This window comes from Asterias amurensis, chromosome 4 (assembly GCF_032118995.1).
Source record: "Asterias amurensis chromosome 4, ASM3211899v1".
NCBI classification, from domain to species: domain Eukaryota; kingdom Metazoa; phylum Echinodermata; class Asteroidea; order Forcipulatida; family Asteriidae; genus Asterias; species Asterias amurensis.
This window is the reverse complement of record NC_092651.1, coordinates 10572751-10588350: the sequence shown is the minus strand read 5'-3', so window position 1 is coordinate 10588350 and position 15600 is coordinate 10572751. Positions and strand designations below refer to the sequence as shown.

The 15600-nt window shown below is 36.8% G+C and overlaps 2 protein-coding genes across 8 annotated transcripts in view; one reads left to right on the top strand and one right to left on the bottom strand.

Moving 5' to 3' along the window:
- The first annotated feature begins 303 nt into the window (after positions 1 to 303).
- LOC139935714 (COMM domain-containing protein 6-like) lies at positions 304 to 5549 on the top strand. Its single transcript, XM_071930258.1, has 6 exons — positions 304 to 484; positions 1338 to 1462; positions 1833 to 1909; positions 2501 to 2612; positions 3116 to 3322; positions 3868 to 5549. The coding sequence occupies exons 1-6, from the start codon at positions 451 to 453 to the stop codon at positions 3916 to 3918; spliced, it is 606 nt and encodes a 201-aa protein (XP_071786359.1). The 5' UTR covers positions 304 to 450; the 3' UTR covers positions 3919 to 5549.
- Positions 5550 to 6558: 1009 nt separating this feature from the next.
- LOC139935711 (calcium uptake protein 3, mitochondrial-like) overlaps positions 6559 to 15600 on the bottom strand; it is a 201568-nt gene continuing 192526 nt past the window's right edge. For all 7 annotated transcript variants that reach the window (XM_071930249.1, XM_071930251.1, XM_071930250.1 and 4 more), the window contains one exon: positions 6559 to 10026. In XM_071930249.1, the coding sequence (XP_071786350.1) occupies positions 9955 to 10026 (72 nt within the window). In that variant the 3' untranslated portion in view covers positions 6559 to 9954. The remainder of the gene's footprint in view (positions 10027 to 15600) is intronic.

Genomic DNA, 15600 nt, shown 5'->3' with positions numbered 1-15600 from the left:
TTTCCCAAAATTAATATTTTTCATCCCCAATGAAAATTTTCATAATTTGGATTAACTTTATTAGTCAAAAGTGAAAATTGTTTATCAATGTTGTCAGTCATAACAATGTAAGAAAAGTGTCATAAAACGTCCAAAAAGAGGCAATGAGTTGTTTACTTTATGCACTGTAATCACCACATTTAAATCTGTCAGAGCCTTATAAATATGTATGTTGCTTTCAGTCTTAAAGCCCTGAAAAGTTGAAATTAAAAAATAAAAGCAGGCAGAAAATAACAGAATTGCGCCCTCAATAGTCGGCTTTTGGAAACTGTTCACTTCCTGGCTGGCTGTTCCGTCTGTTTTACTTACTTGTTACAACACATCAACAAACAAGAACAACCCTCCCACAATTGCCATAAAAATACAGTGTTCGTGTTCATCTTGCAAAAGATTTGCTAGCTGGTGTAAAAGATGGGAATGACTGTTTTACAGACAGTTCCTGAAGGTAGGTAGGGAATCCGGAAATAAACCGTGATCGTGCAAACACTAAAATACAGCATCAATGATTGATTCATTTTGGACTCCATTCGTTTGTACACACTACTGTCACTACATTTATGGTTTACACAGTGTGTTTGTGTACAAACTGAATGAGTCCGTGATTAGTTCATTCAGTCTTTGCCACTCACTAATGTCAGATGTTGTTATTGTTGTTCAGTTACTTTATACTTGTGTCATAAAAAACTCTTACTAAAATACTTTAAAATTATTTTTAAACATTGTTGACACTATATTGACTAAATAATAAGTATATTAAAGGAAAAGTTTTACCGTACCCGTAAAAGAGAGTCCTATTTTTATTTAGTCCTTAAAGGCCCAGTCATACTGGCCTTGATAATGAGAATGGAAACAAAAATGCACACCCGCGATTGGTTGAAAAAGCATGCGTGTATTCTGCGAGGAGCAATTCAACCAATAGAATGCGGTCTCTTTGCATCTCTTTGCTCTGCGCAGAATAAGCGCACGTTTATTCAATTGATCAGGGGCGTGCATTTTTGTTTCCGTTCTCAATTAAAAATAGGACTCTTGTGATCGTTAGCATTTGTTATCGCAGTTCGTATATTTCCCAGATGTCAAGAGACTTTGACACTATTTTAACATGTTCATGCTCATTTGCGAGTTGTTAATTTAAATTAAATGAATAAGATCAAAAAGCCAACCAAATATTTAACTAGGACTGGAGGTTAAACTTATCTGGTAATCCTGTTTAGCAATTCTTTTCTGTGCTCAGGAAGTTCTTGTGCATACAAGTTTGATTAAATCCGGCCCTATTCTTTTGTGTGTATATTTCCGAGTAGGATTTACCAGTGCAGTAGAGCATCTGAACACCTTCCCTCAGGATATATTTGCAGAGCTGTGTCAGGAAGTCATATCTTTCCTCCAGTATACCAAGGGTCTGGTCAAAGCATCTCAGGTCCTTGATGTAAGTAGAGAATAAGACGGACATATACACGTACGATTAACAATTTGCAGTTTCCATCAGACAGTACCGGTTAGCTGCGATAAGGTAATGCCAGAACACTCCTCTAGGCTTCGCCGTCGGGAGGAGGGTAACATTATCGCAACTACGCGCCCGTATGAATCTTCTAGAGGACTGTTTCTGTCAAAGAGAGACAATTGAGGTCTTGGACTTTTTGGAGTTTATGCTTGAAGCTTCCCCTTTTCCCTGGGGTTAATGTGCAAGGGGTGGGATGTGCACTAGACCTTTCTTTGGAACATTTAAATTGCAATGTTGTTGTGGGGGGGGGGGGTGATATGATTTTGTAGCCAACTGTTTTTCCTCTTTGTTTTAGAGACTTCATGAAGCCGATGTTGAAAGTAGCGAGGAAAGTGTACAAGCAGTCATCAATGCACTCACATTCTTATTCAGGTAACAGACGTTTAAAAGCACTCGACACTATTGGTAATTAAATTACTCAAAATAAACTTTAGCATAAAAAAAACTTACTGGGTAACGAGCAATGGAGAGCTGTTGATAAAGCATCGTGAGAATAGGCTCCCTCTGAAGTAATGTAGTTTTTGAGCAGTAATTTCTCACTCAAATGTAAAAGGACTTCAGGCCTGAAGCCTGTTATTAGGCATCTGAAAAGGGATATAAACGCCAAGCTGGCAACAGCCAATCCCTCTCATAAAAACATCGGTTTAACCGATTAAAGACATTGGACACTATTGGTAATTGTCTAAGACCAGTCTTCTCACTTGGTGTATCTCAACATTTGCATAAAATAACAAACCTGTGAAAAATTTGACTCAATTGGTCATCGGAGTTGCGAGATAATAATGAAAGAAAAAACACCCTTGTCACACGAAGTTGTGTGCTTTCAGATGCTTGATTGCGAGACCTCAAATTGTAAATCTGAGGTCTCAAAATTTGGGTCAGGATATCAAAGAATCTTTCTTTGACTGTATTCAAACTATTATTTTTCAACTTTAACAGTTGCCATTGTTGTTTTGTTTGCAGATCAGCAGCAAGATCAAAAGTTGTTGCAGAAGACTTAGTGAAGGAACTAAAACACAGCCTAGCGTGGTCCGATGGGAGCTTGAGTGTCATTAAACATTTGTGGGCAGATCAGGTTGGTGAACGTTGGGGGTGGCCATTGGTAGGCCAGTGCATTAGCACTTAGAAATGGTGCAAGAACTGTTAAAATTCCAGTTAAAATGGATAGGTGACTGTTGGTAATTATTCAAAAGATTTGTTAGCATGACAATTTACTTGATAACGATTAATAAAGCGCTGTTGGTGGTATAAAACATGGTGAGAAACGGCTCCCTCTGAAGTAAGGTAGTTTTTGAAAAAAACTTCAGGCCTGAAGTTTTTTATTAATATGCATCTGAAAGCACACAAAGTTGTGCAACAAGGGTGCTTTTTCTTGTATTATTCTCTTGCAACTTCGATGACCAATTAAGCCCAAATATTCACAGGTTTGTTATTTTGTGCATATGTTGGGACACACCAAGTGAGAATACTGGTCTTTAACAGTTACCAATTGTGTCCTGCGTCTTTAAAAGATGAACATAGAGTAAAATACATTTTGTTTTGTACCTGAGGTGTTGTATCCTTTTTTCTCAACTCCAGGGCCAGTCCTTCTCTTCCCTTGAGCTTGCCAATAAACTCCTCAGTGTTGGTCAACTTGTGGACATGCAGTGGAAACTAGGTGTAGCTATGACATCGGATAGCTGCAGAAGCCTCAATTCCACCTTTGTTGTCATGGCAATTAAGGTCGCTGACCCCTCCGGTAAGGTCACGACGAGGTCGTTTGAGATGACCGTGGCCGAGTTTAAGGTAAAGACTCAAAAGAGTGCTCTGTGGTGAACTATTTTAAAAACACATTTATTGTCGAATCTAGGAATCATCAGCAAAAAAATGCATGTGAACTTGTAGTTTGAGAACATTAAAAAATGTTGGTGGTTTTTGCACTGAGATAACAAAAGAATGATCACAAACTGTTCATACATGGACGTTCTGAAGTGCACAACTTGATATGTTATCTTTCTAAATGAGTCCACATAGTATATGTATAGTAAGCCAGCTTACAAATCAATTATCAAAAAGTAAGAGAAGCTTCAATATAAGAAACTTGTAGTGCCACAAGTTGGATAACTTTTGAGTTATTGGTAGTTCTGACAGTATACTCTTCAGACATACAGAATATACTGTTTGAAATGTTGAGTCCATCGGTTCTCTATAGAACCACCAATCACTCTAAAGAGATCTATCCACATGTCACTAAAAGGTGATGTTTACGTTTATTGTCCTTCCACCGTGCAAACTTTCAAAGAGAGAGAGAGTTATAAAATAAATATTCTATGCCTTTTTCCCCACCGAAGGCTTTTTCTAAACAAATGAGGGAGATGGCAGCAATGTTGGAGACTGTATAACGCAACTCAAGAAGAAAACCAATGGTCCACTACACTATAGAGCAGTTTGATGAAACCTATTCACATCTAAGGGACCTGAAATCGACAGTGAAGAACTACTTCAGCTCTCAGTATTCCTCCACTGCAGTTTTACAGTGACACAGTAGACATCAGGCATCATTTATAACTTAAATCTTACTCGATAAAAGCTGTTGGTTTCACCTTCTGAATATTCTTTGGCCGGGTACATGTTTGGATGCCAGGGTCGGGACGTCATGATTTCATTTTCACTCTTTCATTTCGTCAAACAAATCAAGCACACAATGTTACCTAAGTGACTAGCATAAAATCAAATCACTGCACACCACCTTAAATTTGTGGGTGAAAAACGGTGTTTCAAATTGCTGATGTTTTAATGCTGAGCGAACATTTTATGTTCAAAACCTTTCATCCTCAGTCATGATACTTGGCCTACTGAAATGGCGTAATTTGCATAAAGTATATTGCATACAAACACTGCAAGTACATTTTAATATCAATTTTTGTAGTACAGTAATCTATTCAACAAATTTGAATACATTTGGAGTCAGGATTGTTTGCGTCTGTATACATTTCAGGTACTAATAGATCATAAATATCTTCGATTATCAAGATGACAAAAGTGTCAATACTCAACTGATTTGGTATCCTGAAACAGTTTACTTGATAGTTCAACTACTTACATAAAAAAAACTGCTTAAAGGCAGTGGACACTATTATAATTATCAGCATAAAACCTCTCTTGGTAACGAGTAATGGGGAGCTATTGATAGTGTAGCACATTGTGAGAAACGGCTCCCTCTGATGTGACATAGTTTTCGAGAAAGAAGTACTTTTCCACGATTTTGATTTCGAGACCTCAAGTTTAGAATTTGAGGTCTCGAAATCAAGCATATGGAAGCACACAACCTCATGTGACAAGGGCGTTTTTTCTTTCATCATTATCTCGCAACTTCAACGACCAATTGAGCTCAAATTGTCACAGGTTTGTTATTTTATGCATATGTTGATATACACCAAGTGAGAAGACTGGTCTTTGACAATTACCAATAGTGTCCAGTGTCTTTAAGGCCTTTTATTATGTATCTAAAAGCACACACTTGTGCAACAGAACAAGGGTGTTTTTCTGTCATTATTCTCTTGTAACTTTGATGACCAATTGAGTCAAAATGTTCACAGATGGTATGGGTATGTTGAGAATACTGGTCTTTTACAATGTGTCCAGTGTCTTTATGTGCTACTACTACCTTCCTTGTTTGATGGACTAATCAGTTGTGCTTAATATCTTTTTGAAGTGCCTTCATCTTCAGCAAAGTTAGATACGATCTTACACTATTTATCTTGCCAAAACAAGTGAAGTAAAAACAAATGTTTGTGTAACAAAACAAAAACCATGCAGTTGCTTTGTTTTCTAAAAAAAGACATTGCTTTCTTGTCACATGTGCACAGGTTGTGCGATTTCTTTTTGTTAAACAAGATGATCCAATGGAAATAATTTTGTAATTTACTGATCGTTGGTTAATGTGCTTGTAAATAAATAAGAAATGTAAATATGCAACAATGAATAGCACCGAAGGAAAATAAGAGTGATTTATTTGTAAATTGCAACAATGTCTTTAGGGGTTTGTGGGGGGGGGGGGGGGGGGGTTCCGGTGAGTGGGTGACTGCTATTGTAATAACAAACAAGAAACAAATTAATTCAACTATGATTTTATTTTGTAAATTAACGATTTTTAAATTAACAATATCAACAAAATCAACATCCTGGCAACAAAACAAAACTACAAAGTGCTGTTTACAAAAAATAAATAATTGATGAGGTGAAATAGACAACAAAACGGAACAAATTGTCCAACACAAAATAATTTTGAACAAATGCAGAAAAGGTTTTTGTTTGTTACCTGTTCCTTCAGGCTTGTGCTTCTACATTTTAGTCCAGGACGTGCAACCTGTTTTCATCACAAAATCTTTTCTGGTAGTTTACTAACAACCTTTCTATGAAAAAAATATCTTCACAATCACTTTTTGAGTAACTCAATTGAAACTTGAAATAGAATAATTTTTTTATATATTTTTTTTTTATAGATGCCCATTTTGCATCCAGGATCAAGAATATTATTTGTTTTTTACCCTTTAAAACTAAACAGTATATATAAAGGAATCAGACTGCCCCTGACCACTGGGCTAGCTCTGTGGTCTAGTCGTAAGATGTCTGCTCTGGAAATGCAAAGGTAGTTGGTTTGAATCTCACCCAAGTGATTTGCCTGTGGATTTTTCACAGGACTCCAGGGAAAGGACCGAGTTTAAAGTGCTTCATACACATACAGTAGCAAGGGTAAAAAACAACTGATATAAAGTTTCTATAATGTTTCTACATCACCTCATACATATTCATGATCGAGAGCCGAATTGTCATTGGTCCATTCACCATCACGTGCCTTTTGGGCTAATCTCTGTTGTTTACCAAACATTCACACACACGTTAATACGCGTAGTAGTGGGCACGGGCAACCGTCTCGCACAGTAGTTAAGCATGCGCAGTAGACTATCACATGGGCAAAATGAGTCCAACAAGAAAATATGTAATGGTCTACTGTCTGCAGTTTAACGAAGCATTCCACATTTTTCCGTGCTCAATGATGGCAAACTAACAAAGTATGAGTACAGTTAAACAAACATAACATGGTTTATATCGGGTGGACAGTCAATACAAGCTCCCCTTGGTATTTAGAAGTTGACAAACTAGTTTCCTTGGCTATGCTTCGGGAGCAAGTCATCTTCCAATACTTCCGGGAGCTTATAAATCGACTGTGCACCCTCACACCATGTTTTGTTTGTATAATACTAACAAATTTTGAGAAAGAATGGTTATACACAAATTGATAAATTCAACTAGCATCTTTTCCGTACACCAAATGGTGAGTAAAGTTATTTACACGCTAAATCCCAAAAGTGGCTTTCAGAAAAAAAGATTTAATCTTAACTAATTAATTTTATGAATTGAGTGTTCTTAACAAGACACAAATCATATGATGATTGCTCATGAATGTATTAATTGGTTAAGCATCAAATCATATACTTTAAACTTTTACTTTTCAAGGCTCAAGCTTAGTTGTTAAATTTTGACTATGTTACCCATTAATGTTAGGCCTATATACTTAAGTAGTTTGAAACTTCATTGGTGAAAACACACCGGACCCCAATTTCATAGAGCTGCTTATTTTAAGCACTAGCAAAAAGGAGTAGCTGAGCAAAACAAAATTATGCTTACCAGCATGGGGTTACCAGCCCAAATGCAATTTCTCATGAACCATCTGTGACTGGTATCTTGCTCATTTTTGCTTAGCAGAACATTGTTTAGCTATGTGTTCTGCTTAAGGACAGAGTGTACTTTTGGTAAAGAACACTGAAGAGCTGTCAATGGTGTAAAACATCGTTAGAAACAACACCCTTTGAAGTAATATAATTTGCCATTTTCCATTGAATCTGAGATAGGCTTTTCTCAGGCTTCGGAAAGCAAACAATTCTATGCAACAGGTGTTTTTTCCTTTCATTACTTTTCTGCAAATTTTATGACCAATTGAGCCAAAATGTTCACATAAGTTTGTTATGTTATGCACATATGTTGGGATACACCAAATGAGAATACTGATCTTTGACAGTTGTCAAAAGTAAACCCTGCCTTTAAGCAGCTCTAGGATATTGGGCCCAATATTTAGAAGCCACAACTCAAACAATTCCCAAGACCTTATAGAGTGAAAATTTTCTTCGCTTTCCCATTTATTTTGCTACACAGAAACTGAGGTGTCATGCATCCTTTATGCCTGTGTCATGTTTCTCAGAAAATGGTGTCTTTCAATTATAAACGTCATCCCCAAGCTATGAACGCAATACACGCCTGATTAACTCAACATGATTGCAGCGGGATTTTAATACCAAGCATGTCTAGTTGGTGTGATGAGCCTTTATTAACACCTGGGTCAAATTTCATGGCTCTGCTTACTGTAAGCGAAGAATCCTTGCTTATGGAAGCACGGAATTCTGCGCTTATGTCATACATATTTCACAGGTTAGCCGGGAATGGTGATTGAAAGCGCAGAGTTTGGCAATAAGCAGAGTAAAGAATCTGTGCTTATGGATGCAAGGAATTCTGCACTTACATGTACATCAAGCGTATTTCACATGGTAGTGGAGAATGGTGACCGTAAGCGCAGAATTTGGTGGTAAGCAGAGCCAAGAAATTGGGCACTGAATTATCATGAAATCTAAGCTTACATTGTATATCTCTACAGTTGGTGTGCACCTATGGCAGATGCTATCTAATTAAAGCTACTCAGAAATGTACTTTTTAATTACGCAGATTACATTCTGAGCCTACCTTCAGGTTTTAGCTAATGAAAAAGGATCAGAATTGATTGCATTTCTTGATCACTTGATATCATCCTCCCACTTGTTTTCTTCTATCAAGTTTCACTGCCATCAGCAAAGGTTCATTCAGCCATGGGGAAGGCCTCTGTTAACTAAAGTCTGTCTCTATTTATCTACAACTCCAATGAATTCCATAATGCTATGTTTCACCTGCTGCGGCCATCTTGGTTTCAACCATAATGGTTTCAGTAGCCAACCAAGACTTGACAAATAGAACTGGGCCCAATTTCATAGCGCTGCTTAGCGGCCGATTTTGTGCAATTTCTATTTCATAGCGCTGCTAACCGTAAGCACACAAAAAGGCATGCTAACCTTCCGGTGCTTACCGCACGAAATTAAATGACGTCACAATGCAAATCCAAAGTAAACACGCAATATGGCCGTCCGATTTTTCTGCTAACCTGTGAAATACGCTAAGGCTTAAGCAAATTTTTCTGCTACAGTAAGCACGCAAGTTTACTTATCGTTAAGCAGGGCTATGAAATTGGGCCCTGGAATCATTCTTGTATAAATGTAGCCTTTTGCCAAGGCTTTCGTGGCTTAGGCAGCTTCATAGAGCTGCTATCCCAAGCGACTGGAAGGAGAGACCACACCTCAAGTGGCCCAGCACGAGGGCCTTTTACAACTCAATTACAGTTTCTTATCTTTTTCTTTATAAATCTTGACTTTTGCTTCCAAATTGGTATGCGTCAGCATACTTTAACAAGTTATGCACACTGCCTGGTAAAACAAAAATCTTCCAACTTGGATCAGTTTATAAAACAGTTTTTGGAAAGTCCGTGTTTTTTAATTGGTTAATCTTGCCGCACTTTGCATACAAGTTATGAATAATGCACAAGTCATAATTCATAAATAACCGCAAATGTAGGTCCTTGCCACTCTTCCAGTCACTTGGGATCATGGCTCTAAGGAGCTGTGTAAGCCACGAAGGCCTTGACAAAAGGCTAGTATAAATGGAGAAAAACCCTGTACAATATACAAATATTGGATGCATATTTGCAATATTGCAAAATATTGGGTGAAATCTGGACTATTCCATTTCACGAAATGAAACTGATTGGAATGGAAAAAAAACAGGTACCACAGAGTGACTATATTCTGTGACAATGCACAAACAAAATGCATTCATTATTTGTTTTGTATAACTCACACATCCTTGTCATTTGAAAATGTTATCCTTGTCATCTGAAATTTACTCACAATAAACACAACATAGATCTGGAAACTCATTCACCAAGCCAACACTCTGAAAAATGTGGATGATTCCATAAAAACAGCGACTATGTATGCCGACCTTGCCTCAATTGGACAAATGGGCGGAAAACACCTCTCTTGAGGCCATGCAGCAAAGTGTCCATAAGGAACCCATATTGGACTCCAATATTAAATTATGGAGTGTCGGAATAAAAATACATGGGAAAATAGTGGATGACACGTGATGCCTGTTCTACCAATCAAATGACAAGGATCTGTGGTTTACGATATAGGATACAGAGACTCCGAGAGAACAACAAACATGATAAGGAGTTATTGTCATCAGAATATTTCACGACGACGACGCCACACCAGGGAAAGCTTAACGTTACTGGCTCATTTCTGCTTGAGTTCTTGTTTGACGCATGCCTTGAATCCCTGCCAGCCTACTGGCTTCTGAAGATGTTCCTGGGATTACAAAAATGGCAGAACATAAAAACAAATGTCACATTATGGGATTTGAGGCATCCATGGTGAGGTATCAATATATATTTGGTATGCGGTAACACCATGTGTGTGTATCTCCTGACGATGGCTAGAGAAAGCTAGTTGAAATGTTGAGACCAATAATAATTAATAATTTAATAATATTTTTTATTTTTTATTTTGGGGGGGGGGGGGGGCTAATCATCCTTACTCGCAGCTAAGAGCTGAATTGCGAAGGACGCGGCTACACGTGTTCGAGAAGCTGCCATTATGACCACGGAGCACAGCCAATTTTGAAAGTGTTTGATCTTTTTTCCCGAGGGAGGAAAACCGGATGGTCTGGAAAACCCTCGTGGCACAGCAGAGAATCAACGCACAACTCAACTCACATGTGGCCCCGGCCGGGAATCAAACCGGGGTCACCTTGGTGAGAGGTGAGCGCTTTACGCACAAGCCAACCATGCCAATAAGAACTCACTCCACGGTAGTGAAGTTAATAATATTTCACTATCGATTTACTACCTTCCACCAGGTAGCAGTTAAAAAGCAGGACAGTTCTAAAAAAAATTGAGAAGTCTCCCGAACACTGAAAATTTACTCTGTGGTAGAGTGTATAGCAAGAAAGCACTCTAAAGAACAAAATCCACCTTGCAAGTAGACAAACACATGGTGTTAACGCAAAACCAAATTTACATTAAATGTCAGAATGATCCTACCTTTTTACCAAAACTTTTGAAACAATTTGTGATTAGAAAAAGGCAGAAAATCAAACAAAAAATGTCAGTTTAATACAACATTTTACAAAACAAATCACACTTAGAAAAGTAAGAAAAACATCATTCTTGAGTAGAAATCGGAAGTTATTTTTCACAAAGCTAAAATCTACTGGTTTTAATTTCATTTATGTACATGTACACCTAAGGGGTTCTTCAAAACTGATTTAATTTGAAAATGAGTCAACAGTTTCCTGTTTGTTTCCCCTCATCATCTCAATGTCCATTTTAAATTAAGTAGGAGGAAACAGCCATCTGTTGTGCTAATGCTGGGAAATTAGCGCACAGAATAAAGTGAATGTATACCTTTGGTAATTCACTATAAAAGTACAAGACTATTAAAAACTTAATTGGTAAGCAGAACTGCAGCTGTTGATAAACGTATCATTTTGAGAAAATATTTCTGCATGAAATGTTTCTCAGATGTGTATTTCAAGTACGGATGCCAATGTATTTTTGACAATGTATGTAATAATAATTTATTGTTTAATATCCTTTTCTTTGTTAACTTCTACTTGATGTAATTTCTAGGAGACATACGCCTTTTGGCGACAGTTATTAGCTGTTTCGTAGCGCAGCGCAGCGAAACAGCTCTTGTTTTTGTTAAAGTTTTTTTTTTTATTATTAGCTGTTTCGTAGCGCAGCGCAGCGAAACAGCTCTTGTTTTTGTTAAAGTTTTTTTAATTATTATTATTATTATTTTTTTATATTTTATTTGTCATCTTCAGAAAAATTCCATATAAGTGCTGATTTGCAATGTTCCCAAAGAGCAATTGCAATGAAATTTTCAGGGATGAAAGGTATTGGTGCAATGATCATTGCGAAACAAGGATGTCATTATGACATCATCACAAGTCACGTGACGTCATCTTAAAGGTGTTGTATTTTAAATGTTTGAAAATTTATAACAAATCAGCCACAAGAGACCGTAGGTTTCTGTTTGCGGGATTGGGGAGGGATAAATAAGGTCTTCATTTTGTTTCGTGTGCGTGACCTCACATGACCTCTACTTCCGGTCGAAACCGGAAGTGGCCCTCTAATTCAAAATGGGAAAAAGATATGAAGTTGCTTTAAACGATGTTAGTGCTTGGCAAGGGTGGGCAGTTCAAAAAAAATACCAATGACGTCACAAAATGCAACGGCGCCCTCTAGCCGCAGGTTGAAAACTCGTCAAAATTGACTTTTTGAAGATGTGTGTGGTGAAGTTTTTTGTAATCACTTCAAATTTTACACACACGTTAACTGTCAGGCAGCCATCATATGTGTGAAGTTTCAGATCAATGACGTCATTGGGGGTCACGTGACGCGGCCTTAAAGGTGCACTTTTTGAACTAATATAACTCTCTAAGTAATTATGCGATTATGTTGAAACTTGGTAGGTTGTTAGATATTGGCAAGCTCTCGTGAATTGTGAAATGACGTCATAGTGACGTCATCACACGATATTTTATGATTTTTTTCAATTTTTGCACCTTTAACGAATAAATTGCTATCCGAACATGGTATAATCCAAATTTTTTTTTTTTAATAGCCTGGATTAGTCATAACTGCTTTAAAAAAAGAATACATTTCAAATTCAGATGACAAAATTTAAATTTTTATTAACGAAACCGCTCTGCATTTGTGCACAAATGCAATCATGTCTAGTTATTTTTTTATTTATTTGTCATCTTCAGAAAAATTTCATATAAGTGCTGATTTGGAAGGTTCCCAAAGAGCAATTGCAATGAAACTTTCAGGGATGAAAGGTACTGGGGCAATGATCATTGCAAAACAAGGATGTCATTATGACATCATCACAAGTCACGTGACGACATCTTAAAGGTGTTGTGTTTTAAATGTTTGAAAATTTATAACAAATCAGCCACAAGAGACCGTAGGTTTCTGTTTGCGGGATTGGGGAGGGATAAATAAGGTCTTCATTTTGTTTCGTGTGCGTGACCTCACATGACCTCTACTTCCGGTCGAAACCGGAAGTGGCCCTCTAATTCAAAATTGGAAAAAGATATGAAGTTGCTTTTAACGATGTTAGTGCGTGGCAAGGGTGGGCAGTTCAAAAAAAATACCAATGACGTCACAAAATGCAACGGCGCCCTCTAGCGGCAGGTTGAAAACTCGTCAAAATTGACTTTTTGAAGATGTGTGTGGTGAAGTTTTTTGTAATCACTTCAAATTTTACACACACACGTTAACTGTCAGGCAGCCATCATATGTGTGAAGTTTCAGATCAATGACGTCATTGGGGGTCACGTGACGCGGCCTTAAAGGTGCACTTTTTAATATGAACTAATATAACTCTCTAAGTAATTATGCGATTATGTTGAAACTTGGTAGGTTGTTAGATATTGGCAAGCTCTCGTGAATTGTGAAATGACGTCATAGTGACGTCATCACACGATATTTTATGATTTTTTTCAATTTTTGCACCTTTAACGAATAAATTGCTATCCGAACATGGTATAATCCAAATTTTTTTTTTTTAATAGCCTGGATTAGTCATAACTGCTTTAAAAAAAGAATACATTTCAAATTCAGATGACAAAATTTAAATTTTTATTAACGAAACAGCTCTGCATTTGTGCACAAATGCAATCATGTCTAGTTATTTTTTTATTTATTTGTCATCTTCAGAAAAATTTCATATAAGTGCTGATTTGGAAGGTTCCCAAAGAGCAATTGCAATGAAACTTTCAGGGATGAAAGGTATTGGGGCAATGATCATTGCAAAACAAGGATGTCATTATGACATCATCACAAGTCACGTGACGACATCTTAAAGGTGTTGTGTTTTAAATGTTTGAAAATTTATAACAAATCAGCCACAAGAGACCGTAGGTTTCTGTTTGCGGGATTGGGTAGGGATAAATTAGGTCTTCATTTTGTTTCGTGTGCGTGACCTCACATGGCCTCTACTTCCGGTCGAAACCGGAAGTAGCCCTCTAATTCAAAATTGGCAAAAGATATGAAGTTGCTTTTAACGATGTTAGTGCCTGGCAAGGGTGGGCAGTTCAAATAAAATACCAATGACGTCACAAAATGCAACAGCGCCCTCTAGCGGCAGGTTGAAAACTCGTCAAAATGAACTTTTTGAAGACGTGTGTGGTGAAGTTTTTTGTAATCACTTCAAATTTTACACACACGTTAACTGTCAGGCAGCCATCATATGTGTGAAGTTTCAGATCAATGACGTCATTGGGGGTCACGTGACGCGGCCTTAAAGGTGCACTTTTTGAACTAAAATAACTCTCTAAGTAATTATGCGATTATGTTGAAACTTGGTAGGTTGTTAGATATTGGCAAGCTCTCGTGAATTGTGAAATGACGTCATAGTGACGTCATCACACGATATTTTATGATTTTTTCAATTTTTGCACCTTTAACGAATAAATTGCTATCCGAACATGGTATAATCAAAAATGTTTTTTTCAATAGCCTGGATTAGTCATAACTGCTTTAAAAAAATAATAAATTTCAAATCCAGTTGAAAAAATTTAAATTGTTATTAACGAAACAGCTCTGCATTTGTGCACAAATGCAATCATGTCTAGTTTTTTTAACTTTTATGCTCTCCTGGGCACCCCACTGTTGTTTTTCTTTGTTTTCTTAAATATTTTTAATGTATGTATATGTGCTTGTAAATGTGATTGCCCGAATAAATATTATTATTATTATTGTTTAAACATATGATGTTGACATGTGCAATTCAGTTTTTAACTGCGAGACATGTTTTAATAAACCATTTTTGAATTCAATTGAGTTGAATTGAATTCTTTCTGCGTGGACATAACCGCTCCAGATTTTCAGCAATATCTAAAAAACGCTGTAGCCTTTTGAAATTAAATTTTTACAGGTTAGCTTTATTGTATATCTACACATATACAATGTAGGATCATAACAATCAAACAGATCCAGAAACCAAAGGTAAACATTGCATTTAAAGGGTCTATGTAACTTTTGTAGGACAAAAAACACAATGTCCACAGATTTACCCTAAACTTACACAGTTTGAAGGTAATGATAGTAGAAAGCTTCCCTGAAAATATTGTGAGCTGAGGTGCTGTAGTTTTTGTGAAATGAGTAAAACAATGTAATGAAAATAATTTTCGTCTCATGAGACGAAAACTATTTTAATAATTTACAAACGTATTGTCATGACATTGTTTTACTCAGTTCTCAAAAACTACAGCACCTCAGTAAGTAATATTTGAAGGAAAGCTTTCCACTATCATTATCTTCAAACCCTGTAAGTTTAATGTAAATCTATGGACATTTTGAAAAAGTACCCAAATCCTTTAAAGATAACTTGTGAAATTGGAAAGAAAAGTAAAAAAAAGAAGAGAAGAATTGGAAAAGGAAAATTAACATAATAAGGTGTATCAAGAAGAAATATGTGCAAGTCAAGAAGATAAATAAAACAAAATTATCCTAGAGTACATCATAAAGGGAAGGTAAAACATCCTGACCAGGTCTGAAGGTTCTGAAAATTTAGTTTCGCTGATGAATATTTAGGAAAAATAGTGACAAGAGGTTATTTTTGGTTAAGGCCTGGGTGACTCAGAGTTGCGACTATTGATCGCTATGTCAACTACCTGGTTAACCATGCTGCCACGACTACTATTATAAACTTGTAGTGGGGTAGTGAATTTCACTAGTAACCCACGCCTTATTGTCATTGTCTGTTCCGATATATTGTTGCAGCAAAAAGGTAACTTAATGCAGTAACATCCATTGCAATGAATGCTTCAATCTCAGCATAAATTTTACCACCTTGCGATCCTCAATC

What these genes read in the sequence shown, in the direction of transcription:
- LOC139935714 (XM_071930258.1), top strand. Translation starts at nt 451, where the DNA reads ATGGGAATGACTGTTTTACAGACAGTTCCTGAAG. An exon ending in GCACTCACATTCTTATTCAG is followed by an intron (nt 1,910 to 2,500) that starts GTAACAGACGTT and finishes TTTTGTTTGCAG; the next exon opens with ATCAGCAGCAAGATCAAAAG. An exon ending in TGACCGTGGCCGAGTTTAAG is followed by an intron (nt 3,323 to 3,867) that starts GTAAAGACTCAA and finishes TCCCCACCGAAG; the next exon opens with GCTTTTTCTAAACAAATGAG.